This window comes from Cynoglossus semilaevis, chromosome 15 (assembly GCF_000523025.1).
Source record: "Cynoglossus semilaevis isolate Cse_v1.0 chromosome 15, Cse_v1.0, whole genome shotgun sequence".
In the NCBI taxonomy this organism is placed as follows: domain Eukaryota; kingdom Metazoa; phylum Chordata; class Actinopteri; order Pleuronectiformes; family Cynoglossidae; genus Cynoglossus; species Cynoglossus semilaevis.
The window spans coordinates 17169341-17184482 of NC_024321.1; the positions used below are offsets into that span (position 1 = coordinate 17169341).

At 40.7% G+C, this 15142-nt stretch overlaps 1 protein-coding gene across 1 annotated transcript in view; it reads right to left on the reverse strand.

Moving 5' to 3' along the window:
- The window catches only part of gpc3 (glypican 3), a 91610-nt gene extending 80154 nt beyond the window's left edge, over nt 1-11456 (reverse strand). The window contains 3 exon segments of the mRNA XM_025063177.1: nt 8389-9016; nt 9558-9643; nt 11156-11456. Coding sequence (XP_024918945.1) covers nt 8389-8545 — 157 coding nt within the window. The 5' untranslated portion in view covers nt 8546-9016; nt 9558-9643; nt 11156-11456.
- Nucleotides 11457-15142: the final 3686 nt, after the last annotated feature.

A 15142-nucleotide genomic window follows, 5' to 3' on the forward strand; every position in this document is an offset into this window, starting at 1 on the left:
CAGATCAAATGTTGCTGGTTTCATCATATATTGTAATATATCAAAGCATTAGGCAACATATCAGTACCAAGCAGTTTTCTAAGATGAAATATAAGTGGATTTCTGTGAAAAACTGAAATAAGTTCAACTTCTTTATTCATCGTTAATTATGTTGTTGTACAAATCCAGATTCAAGAACCTTAAAGAAGATATTCAGCAGATTTAAAATCTACTTGGAGTCGGAACATTTTCAGATCAACTTATTTGCGATGCGTAGACTGAAGGACATCCTGTATAATGAGCTATTTTTACTTTAAAACCAGGAACACACCCCCGTGGATGCTAACGCCAGGCTAACACTAGCAGAGAGTGTGAACTCTTTTCTAAATGACTCCGAAGTTGCTTTGCTATAGTTAAGGCTAATGGGATTTTTATGCAACAATGCCTTCATCAAAGGGCTGACGCCACACTTTTCTGAGTCAAACCTCCTCGTCTGAATCCCAATTAAGTCCAATTTACTGATAGAGCACAGCGAGGTTGGAACCACGGGCCGCACAGTAACTTTGGGATGTGTTCTAGAAATTAAACATGGGCAGAAACAAACGAAGAAAGTTTGCATCAAAAGTGCTGAAAATATGGGACAAACTCTGCAACAACTCACTGTGTGAGGCCGGTTTGACGGGGGAAAGTCGTTAGGCAAGATTGAAAAAACAAAAAAATCAGATTATTTTGGAAACAAAATCCCAATCTCCCCAGAGCTCCAGCCTCATTTTATGACACCCCGTAGCTTTTGATCAGCAGACCTTAAAAACTATCAAGAAAAGAAAATACTGCAGTGAGTCAAGGCATGTTGGGGAAAAAAGCCAGCGTGGTAAAGGAGTAGTCCGTATGTTTGGGGCACTGAACGCCGTCAGTAGTACAAACAGCAGAAGCTGTGCTGTGATCCATGATTGTTGAACTGCACCTGATTCTATTTTTATTTCCTGAACTGGGTTTCAAATCGCGGGAAAGTTGATCACCTTGGGGCCTTGGTCTCGCATGTGCCTGGATATTTTTAAAACTGACTGAATCGGTTCGTTATCCGTCCGTCAATCCATCATCCACCACTTGATACTCACAGATCACAGATGTGTGATCTGTGAGTATCCACCTCTTCATACGGGATTTTACTGAAATAAAGCCGTGTTTTAACCACAGTGAAATACTGATGGAACTAAGGTCCTCAGTTTATTACTTCTACTACTGTATATAGTCAGAATTGATCAATGCAAGTTTTTCATGTCCAATACCGATGCTCCGATTTGGAGTATCTGCAGATCCCGATATCGATCCGATACCTTGTTTACATCATAGTCACACAGAGTTAAGTAGAGCATTTGGGCTTAGGTATCAGATCAGACAGATAATACTTTTTCCGATATTCGATCCTGAAATTTTGACCAATATCGGGTCGATCCTGAGTGTCGGATCAAACCATCCGACCAATATCGGGTCGATCCTGAGTGTCAGATCAAGCTGATAAAGAGTATCGTAGGTGGAATCAGATTTCAGGAATGTTGACTCTGGATCAACCATGATTAAGTAAGAACATGATTAATCTTGATTAATTGTGATTACTTGACAGATGCCCTGTGATTATTCAATATTTTATCTGCACTAATAAATGACAACTTTTGTATAACCAACGAGTCTTAACCAATGCCTGAGTAGAGTGTGATCCTCACCAGCTTCAGTCTTTATCACTTTGAGATTTTTTTTAAAGAATCTATTTTCGAGCCGGAGCTCGGACCACAGCAGAGAAGTTAAACGAGTCGTTTGACGGTTTTAACGATAAATAAGTGGCGTGGTTCGAGGTGCGCAGAGTAACGAGTGAAACGTAATAAAACTGTCACACAGCCCAGTTTGTATGCAAACTGACAGGCTTAACATCTTAAATCAATACCAACAAAAGGCTCCTGACAGATAAGATCAAGTTAATTTCAGCCTGCAGGGGGCAGAATTATTAAGCTGTCAATAGCAGCGCAGGTGAGTTGGGTCTAGGATTTAGCAATTACCGTCTGCGGAACTGACAGTTCCATCTGCAGCACTTGTTTGTTTTGCAGATGATTAATGCGTTTCCTTATCCACATATCAGCGAGAGAGGAAGCGTAATTGAAAGGTTTTGGTTTGGAGAAAAAAATGATTTCTGTTGAGTCTCAGAAACAATAAAAATCTGACTGACAGCTCCCTGAGGAACAAACTTCTTACGTCCTTGTTTTCCCATTCTCCTTCCCATCCTGTCTCCTTTAAACTCCTCGACTTTTTATGCACCACCTCAGCTCTGGGTCGGTCTCACTTCATCTACCTTCACCGCCTCGGAGCCATTAAGCAGCGTGGCACTTTTTGAATCAGTGCGTTATTGGTTAATTAGTCTGTTTTGGTGTCCCGGTGGCCAAGAGAATGAAGAAAGACAAGGTGCGAGCGCCGAGCAATTTAGATGTAAATTTCCCAAACACACCATTTCGGCTCAAGGTGACGCATTTAAATCATTAGGCACTTCTGAGCGCGCGGCGTCAAACAGTGAGACACGTGACTCCACATGCAAGAACGGCCCGTGTCTCCAGGACTGTCAAGGTCCTTGAAGGCCTGGGTTTTTTTTAAGAAAGCATTGATCGCCCTTCACTGTGTCACCGCTTTATTTGACAATCCTGAGCCACTTCTCTCCAGACACAGAGTCAGAGTGGAAATGCCACAGGGTGGAAGTGGAGCAGGGGCTGAAATGACAAAGAACGCCTTCTCCTCACGTCTTTAACAAGCTCAGGGACTCAAGGCCTGGAGAGCAAGGACAACCACAAATACAAAGTGTTTTTCTGAGTATCCCGGCCAATTAGGACAGCATCGCCGACGAGGTTTAATTTTGGGGCCATGAGGGGAAAAACAACTTGTATCAAGATAAAGAATATGTTTTTTTGGTTTTGTTTTTATAAAAAAAAACCTTTTCGTTATGAGCATAATTTATACCGCAGCAGTACTGTGGAGTGCAGGAGTTTACTCTGCGGGGCAAAACAAGAGTGTGTCACTTTGTAGAAACAATAAATGGAACGACAACAGAGCGATTTAAAAAGCAACCTGAGGAATAACAGCGTCATTAGCTGCTGGGGATCTCAAATGTTTTAAGTATTTTTAGTGCTCCGCTCACTGCTCTAGTTAAGAGCTGTTTGGTGAAGCAATAGTTTGAAAGCTGGGAGCACAAATGCAAACGAGTTTTTTTTTTAATGTGCTCAAAACACAAGAGTGCTTCATTAAAAGGAGGAGAAACTGATTAAACAAAGTACAAGTAAGTGATTAATGAGAGGAGACGCGTTCCGGCCACAGGTCAAACGGATCGACCTCAGGCGGGTTCGGTGTCATTTACACAGCGGGAGCCTTCGCTCTGTGTTCAGTAAACACGTGATAAATAAACAACAGACTCCGACGACCTGACCCTGAGGATAATCACCGGGAAGCTCTGAAAAATCCTGGACTTTGGATCAGAAACACTCAAGTTCTTACTGACTGACAAAGAAAAGTTGTTCATCAGTAAACCAGACAGAGTCAGTCCATTCAAAGTTGATACTACGTGGAATCAAAATGTAAATCTCAGTCACCACTGGAGGTGGAATCACTGATCATTCTTCCATCTGTAATTTTTTTTTTTTTAATTTTTCTTCCAAAATCCTCCACCTTCTCCGTGCAACTGTTCTCGGTACTGACTCTCATGTCCGGGGGTGGGATCTGAGTGAACCAACACTGTGGTCTCCATCTCAACCTTCAGACACTACAAACACCCACATCCACATCTACAACAAAGAGCAAATACTGCTGCAGCCGTGGTAGCCAACGGTAGTGTTGGTATCTGTGCCGCCGTTTCTCCGCTCACCATCGTTCTGAGTCATGTGATGAAGAAAGAGTAAAAATAAAAAAAATAAAAAAACTGGAGCGTTTGTTTCTTACTCTTTTACCCCCTTGGCAACACAGGCAGAAGACTCCCTGAATCATACACCTCCCCCACACACAAAAAGCTTCAGTACAGGCTACAGAAGCTGGCTATCTATAACACACACACACACACACACACACACAACCGACAGAACTTAAAATACATACAAGCCCAGCAACAACGGCTGAAATATTTAGAATAAAGTGTGTTTTACACAAAGAGGTTTTCAAAGTGCAGAGCAAGGCCCCCTGGGGGGCATGGATATATTGCAAAAATTATTTTTTATTTGTGCCATACTGGTATAACCGCTCGGATATGTGGTTTTATTATTATTATTATTATTATTTATTTCATTTTTACAAAGAAAATTATAAGTTACAAGAAAACAAAATCACAAATTCTTGTAACAGGCCACATGGGCGGTTGACTAGTGCGACATCTACTGGTGGGGGCAAATGTAACCTCTCAGAAAATCTCAAGCGATTACAATAGGTGGCAACATGGAAGGCAACACAACGACGTCACCTGGGTCAACAAAATGTCTACAGACCACCCTGGTCCACACAAGAGTATTTTCTTGAAGAAGGTTCCCACAAATACAGCTACGTCAAAAACACACAGACATTTTTACAAACTGTGAGACAGAGACAGAGAGAGTGATTTGTTCCCAGTCAAATCAGCCGGCCTGTAAATTTAATTCCTCAGTCTTTCCTCCGCTCTACGGCTCCACAGATAACTAACAGACACAAACCCCTGTGGTCTACATTTCATAACAAATGCTTTGTATCAAAACGTTCAGTAGAACTACAGAGGCTGTAACAGCGACTAAAGACAAAAAAAACCTCCTCTGTGGTGTTTTAGTATTAGTGATAAGGCAAAACAAAGACAAAAGAATACACACAGTCTAACAGAAGGTTGGTTGAATATTTCATGTGTGGTGAAATGGAAGAAGTGGAAATGGGATTTATGGAAATCTGGCCTAAAGTGAAGAATATTCATGTTCAAAGATTTCTTTACACCATTTTTATAGGAATGTTTAAAAATCTATTCATTAATAATATCACAAGTATCCAATAATTCCACAGTATCATTAGTCTAATATTAAGTCACTAAACTCCCATCATCAACTTCCAGCATGTGTTTGTGGAGGCTCAACATCAGGTCAGCGGCCCAGCTTGTGTCAGAGCAGCCTGACTGAAATCAGGACAGTCTGACTGACGATCGTTAAATACATTTTTCACTCAGACTGTTGGACATCTGTCATTTGTCCATATAAATAATTCCATCATTTGGATTTTTAAATTTTTTTTGGTCATTTTTAAAAACAAGTGAGAAACACTGCCCTCTACCTGATGTTATTTGACTTTCTGTTTTTTTTTAAGAACAATGGTTTATCTCAATTAATCATGATTATTCATTATAAATTGCTATCCAGTTTAATAGTGATGCATCAACATTAATCAGATTATGTTGTTAAATGTTTTCTTTTTATTCTCGGTTAAAGAAAGTCTGTTTCCAAACTACAGGGTTTTAGTTGCAGTACCATTTTCAGACAGTGTATTTGTTGTTTATATTTATAATGTATTTCTAACACATCAACTGTCTCCTGTTTTACTGACTGAGCTGTTTTGTCTCTGAAATCATATCCTGTCTCTCCTCCAGTGCTGCTTCATAAAGGGAGGTTGTGAGCTCTCTCTGGGACTATGAGGCTTCACTTCCATTTGTTTCATTTCTGTATTATTTTTCTCCGAGTACTAATACCTACAGGACACTTTGGGAACAGTTTTACTCTCACACTTTCAGAGGATGTCTTTAAAGGGCCTGTGTTGTTGTTTTTTTTTTGGAAGGTGGAACTTAATGGTCGTCCTGAGACCGTGTGAACCAGCTGTAATCATTCTTACTGTTTGTGCCCACACTGGACAAGCTTCAGTTCAGGAGTCAGGTCAAATAGTAAATGTTGAAGGGAAATATATTTTTTTACACTTAAGCCGAAAGCTAACGAGTCTGAGGACGCTGTTGAGAATATATTTCCTCTCCACCTCGTAGTCCTCATTAAACTCAATAAAAGTCAGTATACAATGATGATTATTTTTAAGATACATTTTTATAAAAACAACTCCAAACAAAAACCAGGAATTCCATTTCTCCAAGCATCCGTCTTTACATCTCAGGACCGACATGTTGTGATTTCACCAAATATATCACCGTAATAATAATAAAAATAAGTCCCTTAATTATAATTGTCCCACAACAGGGACATTTACAGTGTGAGATTTTGCAACGGACACATACTGCCACACGAGGCGCCATTAGTACGTGGTTGCAACCCACAGGCTGATACATGGCACATTAGGGATATGTAGTTTCCTCTGGGAAATCGAACCCAGGACGCTGTGCTTACACACACACACAGATATATACTGTATTTATAGATATGGTGAGTCAGTCTATACGGTGATGGTGATACACTGTATACACCACACACCTCACTGGTCGTCTAACGATGTCAGCCCTAAGACGTAAAGACAGGGAAAAATGAAAGTCTCGCTGTTTGGAGTTCAATTTGCCCACAGATGTTAGATTAACACGTGGCCAAGGGAGCGTGACCAAAAACATGCTTCAAAGTGAACTGCAAATCTCTCCTGCTGTTCGATGTGGAGCCTGCTGTGACTGGATAGACTCTGGCATTGTTCACTGAACAGAGACTGGTGGGGGAAAAACAAAAAAACCAAAAAAGACAGTGAACCTGGAGAACGTCCCACTGCCAACATGACACTGAAACGTCCAATTAACATCTACAGCTGCATGTGATCCGGCCACCGGGGGGTGGGGTCGGGGGGGGCCTCCCTCCCTTTATGTACGCAGTCATAACGAACGACAACAGAACGTTGTCCAACCTGTGGTCCACTGAGACGTAAACAACTGAACAGAGAGACATGAACGCACCACCGGACGACTTCAGCTGTGATTTAAGCTCAGCGTCACAATCCACATCACATTGTTTGGCGAATTCCGTGAGCCTGTGCCGGGGGTGGGGGGTGTCGCCAACAGTTGGCACGGGTCACATGGTGTTTGGGTATGTGTGCTGTATCGGTGTGTGTGTGTGCGCCACTATCTTCTGTCGTGTGAAGATAGCCAAACACGCTTTCATTTTTCTTTTTTTTTGGGGGGGGACGTTATCTGGTCGGGTTAAAGTGATTACTGAGGCGATTATGAAGAGGCAGAGAGGCAGATAGTGAGAGCAGGCAGAACCAACCTGGAGCAAAGACTGATGGAGCTGTAGAAGACGAATGGATGGAGGTCTAGATAAGGTCTGTGTCTATGCGGCAGAGCCGAACCTGGTGGTGGGCAGGGCGGCTGCACTGCTACCACAGCTACCATCTTATTGAAGGGCCAAAAGAAAACATTAGATTATACCATCAAGTAAAATCTAGTTGCCGGCCACATGTGGGTAGTTTGCGGGCCATAACAGGCCCACGGGCCAGGGGTTTGGGATCGAAGGGAACCGAGGTTCTACATAAACCGTTTACATATCCACATACAGACAATTTCAAACTAAAATTTGATTGAATTTATATTTGTTCCCACTGAACTGGAAATGCACTGATTTGTAATCGTACGTCTTTTGTTTCATTACAATATTTGACAAAATAAAGTTCAGTGGAGTTCTGAAGTACGAGCTATGAACGTGCTCAAGTGTGGGGCGGGGGCTGTAGTTACTCTTCTAACGAAGTACGGTCATAGAGGCAGGTGGAGTACAGACAGAGGCACAGTGTGTGTGTGTTTGTGTGTGTGTGTGGTCTGATACTGCAAAGGTCGAGAGCCTGGAGAGAAAAATGAAGCTGTGCTGTTACACTGGAGACGTTCCATGAACCTGAACACAAGAGTACCTTTTCAGTATTCAAGAGCTCCAGTTGCAGGAATCTATTTTAACCAGCATGTCCCTGACACATCATGTGTGAGAAGCATAAAGACACAGATGGAGAACCAGACAACGACCAAGACCCTGCTCTGTCACCAGATAATAAAAAAGAGACATTTTTATGAAATAAAGTGGAATTTTCACCACTTTTATAATCAGTGAAAGGTGGTTTAAATCCTTACACTGCACTTGAGTTGCAACTCCATCACCTCAGGAGAGGTGTGCCTTTATTTCATCAAATGATTATTTTATTCTTTTATTATTACTTTACAGATAATTTTCATAATTATAACAAGATTGAAATATTACAACACGTAGTGTAGTGGGAGAGTTTAAAACCTTTGCAAACTAAATGTTATTTTTTTGCTCTTTTGTTCTAAACTATGTGTACAATTAAACAATTTTAACCGCGATTCATTGCAAAAAAAATCGTCCAATTAATCGTTGAGCATCGCTAAGAAAAGAGAAACACGTGTCCCCTGACATATAACTCTCATGCTGACTTTGGAGTGAGGGTGAGGACATTTACCTGACACCGGGGACTCGGGGACCCACTTGGATCCCGGGTGCAGAGCCTGGAACATGGTGCGCACCTCCTGGCAGTTTGGCACCTGTCCGCCGGGCAGAGGGAACAGCTGGAAGAAGGCGCACACAAAAAGTGCACAGTGGAGCGATGAGAGAACCATAGCCACAAAAAAAGAGAGACAGTACTTTGCAGAAGTACTGCGTTAAAAAACTCTAATTTCAACTTAAAAAATAATTTTGGAAGTTTGAGGCGAATCCTGCAGGCTGCGCTGTCGAGGAGAGTCGGTGAGTCCGGCAGCTGGGTCTGCAGTCTCCGTTCCGTCCTCTCTTCACCAGTTGGTACCTGGAAAGCTGCGGTTCTTAAAAAGCTCCTCTGCTGAACTTACGGGCTGCGTCTCTGCAACTGACTCGGGGCTGCGAGTGCGCGCACACACGCTCCACGCAAAGACACACGCCACGCCGGAAAACCTGCGCATACAGAGGGATGACGGTCCCTCTCTCTCTCTCTCCCCCTTCTCTCTCTCTCTCTCCTCTCCTCACCCCTCTGTTGTCGGAGTGGTGATGTGAGCCGATACACTGGCTGTGTGTGGCTGCAGGAGCTGACGTGAGGAGGTGCACTCCGAGCAGTCGTCCTGTTAGATGAATAGTAATGCAGTTCACGGGATGTAAATAGAGCAGAACACTGTGTGTGTGTGTGTGTGTTCACCACACAACAATACACGTGTTGATCTGACGTCTGAACATGACAGATACGTCACACTGATGATAAATACGATAATAAATACGCGCCTCAATTTACAAATAAAAGTAAATAGACAACCCGTGGAACACTCGATGACCAATAAAAAAAGTGACTAATTAATCTATCATCAATAAATAAATAACCATACGGACATTCTCTCTCAGTGACATCCACGGATGGTGTTTTATAGCACTTAATTTCTAATCAAATGTACAGCGTTTACGTTTAGGCGCAGTAAAACACAAGTAAATGAAGTACAACTGCTGCCATCTAGTGGTCAAAGATAAGTGGAACACCACCGTGAGGCGGAAATCATCTTCACTACACACCAGGTCATGTTCCCTGGACAAAATAGGTTCTACACCAGGGCACTGGAAGTCTCAAAACCAGAAAAATACTTTATAAATTAATAAATGAATAAATAAATTTACCATTGATCGTTGTGTAGTTCATTCTTCAAAAATAATCAGCCTTTAGAGCGTCTGAAAGTCAGTCCATAAAAATGTTCATGAAGCACCTACGATCAAAGATATGCATATATGTATAAATACATTTATATTGTGTGAGAAAGGCAGAGGCTTTAGGCAGTAGGAAAGCAGAGAGTCTTGAGTTCAATTCCCAGATTAACCACATATCCCTATTGGCACCTCTTGTGGCAGCCTGTGCCAGTTGCAGAGGCTCACGCTGTAAATTTCCCCGTTGTGGGTCAAATAAGAGACTCCATTATATTATTATTATTATTAGCTTCGGCTTAAGTGAAAATATATTTCCCTTCAACAATTACTATTTCACCTGACTCCTGAACTGAAGCTTGTCCAGTGTGGGCACAAACAGTAAGAATGATTACAGCTGGTTCACACGGTCTCAGGACGACCGTTAAGTTCTGCCTTCCAAAAAAACCACAATGGCCCTTTAAAGACATCCTCTGAAAGTGTGAGAGTAAAACTGTTCCCAAAGTGTCCTGTAGGTATTAGTACTCTGAGTAAAATAATACAGAAATGAAACAAATGGAAGTGAAGCCTCATAGTCCCAGAGAGAGCTCACAACCTCCCTTTATGAAGCAGCACTGGAGGAGAGACAGGATATGATTTCAGAGACAAAACAGCTCAGTCAGTAAAACAGGAGACAGTTGATGTGTTAGAAATACATTATAAATATAAACAACAAATACACTGTCTGAAAATGGTACTGCAACTAAAACCCTGTAGTTTGGAAACAGACTTTCTTTAACCGAGAATAAAAAGAAAACATTTAACAACTTAATCTGGTTAATCCCAGAGTAGCTGTTGATACATCACTATTAAACTGGATCATAATTGATAACGAATAATCATGATTAATTGAGATAAACCATCATTCTTTAAAAAAACAAACAGAAAGTCAAATAACAGCAGATAGAGGGCAGTGTTTCTCACTTGTTTTTATTTGTGACTAATCCCAAATGATCTCTGTCAGGCTGCTCTGATACAAGCCGGGCCGCTGACCTGAGGTTGAGCCTCGACAAACACCTGCTGGAAGCCCACCATGGGATGTTAAGATCCTGGAGATTCGGTGAAATTAAAACTTTTTCCCATTAAAAAATTCTGATACACACTAATAAATAGTGTGTATCAGAAATATACCTTGGAATTATTGTATACATGTGCGTCAATCTGCCCATCACATAAAATAAAAATGTTTTTACATTTCTTTAGTTTTCCTTTAGTTAATGCATTGATTTTGACAGTCCTATAAAAAATACTTTTTTCATAAGTTTCATGAACAAAATACTCCTAAAATGTATTAGTTAAACAAACTAATTCAGTAACTGATCAGACCTCAGGTTACATAGATGTTTAACTAGTTCATTTAAAAAAACTTTGAACATGAATGTTCTTTACAAGACTGAAAATGACATATTTAATCACTTCTATTTCTTTCTTTTTTTTATTTGGTTTTTACTCAGTGTTACGTCAGGTACAATTATACTGAAGTTTTTGGCTAATTTAATTAGTTTTTTATTACATTAGTTTAGTGTTTTAATACTCACTTCGTGTCGACAGGTCCATCACGAGTCCGTCCACCACTGATGCTAATAGCCGTTTAAGCTAAAGAGCTCCGTCGTTGTTGATTTACCGTGGAAAAGTGAAAAGTGTCACCGTGGAAAAATGTGAACAACACCGTTTAAAGATTTGATTAAAAAAATAAAACCGTGTTGTTTTTTATCATGTCTTCTTATCTTTTCAGCGACACTTTTAACACTAATTTTGTTTGAATGCAATTTTCAACCGGCGCCAACCGGTTCGTTTTGTGAACGTCTTCCTGAATCCTGTCTGCACATGCGCAGCCATGTTGCCAGATTTCTCAAATTTAAATTTATCAGCGCTAAAATAACCAAATAACTTCACCATTTAATGCCAAACAATTTCTGCAAATACGGTTATTATATTTTACACAATATTTTAAATTGAACATCAAACGATAAATTGTATTTAACAAACAAATTATTTATATATAAGATAAATATTTATATATTTCATAGATGTAAAAATGTTTAGCACTCATATGCTGCTTTTCAACAAGTACCACAATTATTCTTGTCAAATCACCACGTAGTATGTTTATTTTTTGTCATTTTTATTAACAAAATGTGATTTTTTTTTGCATACTGGCCATATTACCTCATTCTGCATGAATGTTTTTATTATTATTTACAGAAAATGACAGCAATGTTTATTCTGATCCATTAACATTAAATATAAACTCACAGGAAACTAATGCGAGGGAGCTGAGGAGCCACATGTGGCTCAGCAACCACAGGTTGCAGCCCAGTGTCTAGAGAAGACAAGTGAATAAGGAAATAAAGACGTCTGTTTCCTAGAGCTTCTTAATATACAGACCTAAAGTCATTAGAAATGCATGGCTGTTCACAACATCTGGCGGAATGCAGATGGATACTGTGCAATTTCTTTCAACGTTTCAAGCATCAAAATTGCAAAATCATCCACCCGAAAACAGCAAGATAAAAAGTAGCGACAGCAAAAAAAAAAAAAAATCCCTCAAATTAAGAAAACCTGTCTGCTCTCCTTTTCTCCCGCTGAACTGAATGACAATTTTAACATTTTAAGTGCTCAACAAGACTTGAAATCACAGGAAACCAAAAACCATAAATCTCCTTTCTCTGACGGTGTCTCTGAAAAACAAAGAGCTTTGCATGGATTTGCACAGCAGACTTGGAACAGAGCTGAGAGCAAACCAACAAAACTCCCTGTAAACACAGATAGACTCCACGTGTGACAAACCCACTGATCGGTCTGAGGCAGCGACGGGCGGCAGGAGGAGGTGGAGGAGGAAGTGGAGGAGGTGACCAACAGTACCTGAAGTGCACAAACTGCAGTAGGTGACAGTTCACTACCTGCACTGTGAGCACTTTTGAACTGCTGAGTCCAAGAAGATGATGATCTTGATGATGAAAATGTCAGTGAGCAAATGCTGAGATATAAAAAAAGACATTAAAGACTTTTGATCCCCTGAAATATGTTTTTAAATCTTAAGAAACAGAAATATGTTTTTTGTAAATGTTTTAGTCTATACTTTTCTACACAGAAACATTTTTATTTTAAAAAACTGTATTTTATAAATATTGTTTTCATTTGTGTTTTAGTTCTGGGCTGTGGTTAGAGTTGACGCAGTGGCATCTAAAATTATTTTTCCAATTTTAAGAGGCATTTATGTGATAAATAATATGAATTTTATTTGCTTGTTACTTGTACTTTTACTACATGTTCATTTACATTTAGACAATTTAGATTATATATTATATATATGAGTAAATTAAAACAATGAATCCTCAGAGGTATGGTATCAAACTACAGTATTAAACAAAAGAGCACAGCTAGCGGTGGGACGAGAATGTAATGCTTGAAGTACCACCAGATGGAGGAAAACAAATATTCCTATCACTGCTTCACTGACGACACCTTTAACTCTACTGGGCTGAAATGACTGAGGCTGTAAAGAGAATTTATTTCATCGTTACTGTTCTGCAGAGGAAATGTGGCGGAAAATACTTCACTCAGCTGAAGTTGAACAAGTCCTCCAGCCAGAAGGAGCAACCAGGGCAGTAGATACTGAGATACTTCACTAACTACACTAGATGCACCTTAGCTGGGGGACCAGAGATGGGAGGAGGAGGAGGAGGAGGGAGAGGAGGAGGAAGGACAGGAACACCTGAAACACAGAAAAATCAACACAGAGAAACATTTACACACATGTGAAAGTTCACTACAAAAAATACATGGTTAGTAAACAAAATCGATCTGTGAGCGTAGTTACTGCAGCTGCAACCGACTGTTTGTCATTTCTTTAGTTTAAATATCAGAATATATTTTGTTCAGTAGTTTAACAATTTGAGAAATAGCTACAACATAGACGATACCTGTGAATATTTGTATTAATATTTAAAAATACTATGTTGCTAAAACCCAAAAAGAAAATAAACCAGAAACTGTTCGTGTCCAAGAAGCCAGTTTAGAAAAATTGCTTATTATTTGGAACAGACTTGAGATATTTAATTAAGACTAATTAAGTAGTCATTCGGTAATCGATTAATTAAACGACCATGGATGTTCAGGCTGAAGCTTGAAGAGAAGCTGCGACTCTGACTCGGTGAGGCGTTAACAATGTTCACCGTGAGGAAAGTGGCGCCAAGGCGTCTGGTCACCGCGATGATGCCGATCGAGTCGACTAAAGTCGATTAAATAAATGGCGTGATCACATCCCGTCCGATCCAGTGACGTAACGGTCAGGCAAAGTTGCAGCAGTAACAAAACATATGGAACTTTTTAGGCCGTTCAGAGTACTGTGCTGCAACAATCACACACACACACACACACACACACACACTATGGAAAAGCGTTACAAACATGTGCAACCTGCAGCAAACAACAACTAACAAACTATGTGGAATTAAAATTTGTTTTGTGAAAAACGGCGTAACATTTCAAGCTAAGTAATTCGGAAACGTCATTTAATCTCAATTAAAAAATGAAAAAGAAAAAAACTTCATTCTTAGATCCGCTCTCTTCATTCACAAAGTTATTACAATAAATAAATAAATTAATAAACAGTTTGGTCAAATATATTTTTCAATTATTCCTGGAATCTTAACCCACTAGAACAAACGTCACTCTCGTGCTTTGGGTCAGTGAAGTATTTCCGAATGAAAACACAACGCTAAAAAAAAAACTAGAAATACTCGTGCGTAATTACGCACGGTGCAGTACCCCGGTGATATCGGCTCATACCTCATTCCTCTGACGTGTTCTCCGCTGCTTTTTTTCCTCGTTATTCGCTCAAAACCCAACACTTTTTTTCTCCCCATGCTTGTTCCTGTGAGAGCACCCTTTCCTTCCGTGCGTTTCTCTTTGTGGGGGTTGGGGGAGGAAAGGCGCGCGAGCGGTGCAGTAATCTGGGCAGATAGCGTCCTCAGATCTGCCCGAACAGACAGGGTGAGTTGTCACTCCGAGGTGGTCGGTCAGACGTCATCTTCAATCCTGACCTGCAACATCCAGTCTGGTGAGAACTGTAAAAAAAAAAAAATTAAATATAAACCCGGCTCAGTCCCAGAGTCCAGAGACGGACAGTTCCATGAAACCGTCCCGCTCCTTTCAGAGCCTTTTCTGGCCAAAGAAACCCAGGGACTCAGGGAGGCTTGTGACCTGTAACCTTTGTAAACCCTGCCCCCACCGGCAGCCCTGCGCTGCCTGCCTGCAGGGGGCAGGCCGGACCACCGGCCGTCTGAATGTTGTATGGACTTTTTTGTAGCAGTGAAGACGAAATCCCATCCAGAGAAGTTGACTGTTGCACAGGTTTCATCCAGAGCCTGGAAAATTGCCCACCCCCTCATCCACCCCCCCACTCCCCCCAGCGGTGGAGAGAGGAGCAGCGTAGCCTCATTTGCCTCCTTTACTTTGTGAACTTTGACCTACTTTCTCATTCTGCCCAGTTTGCTGGTTCGATACCCGGTTAGTTTGGA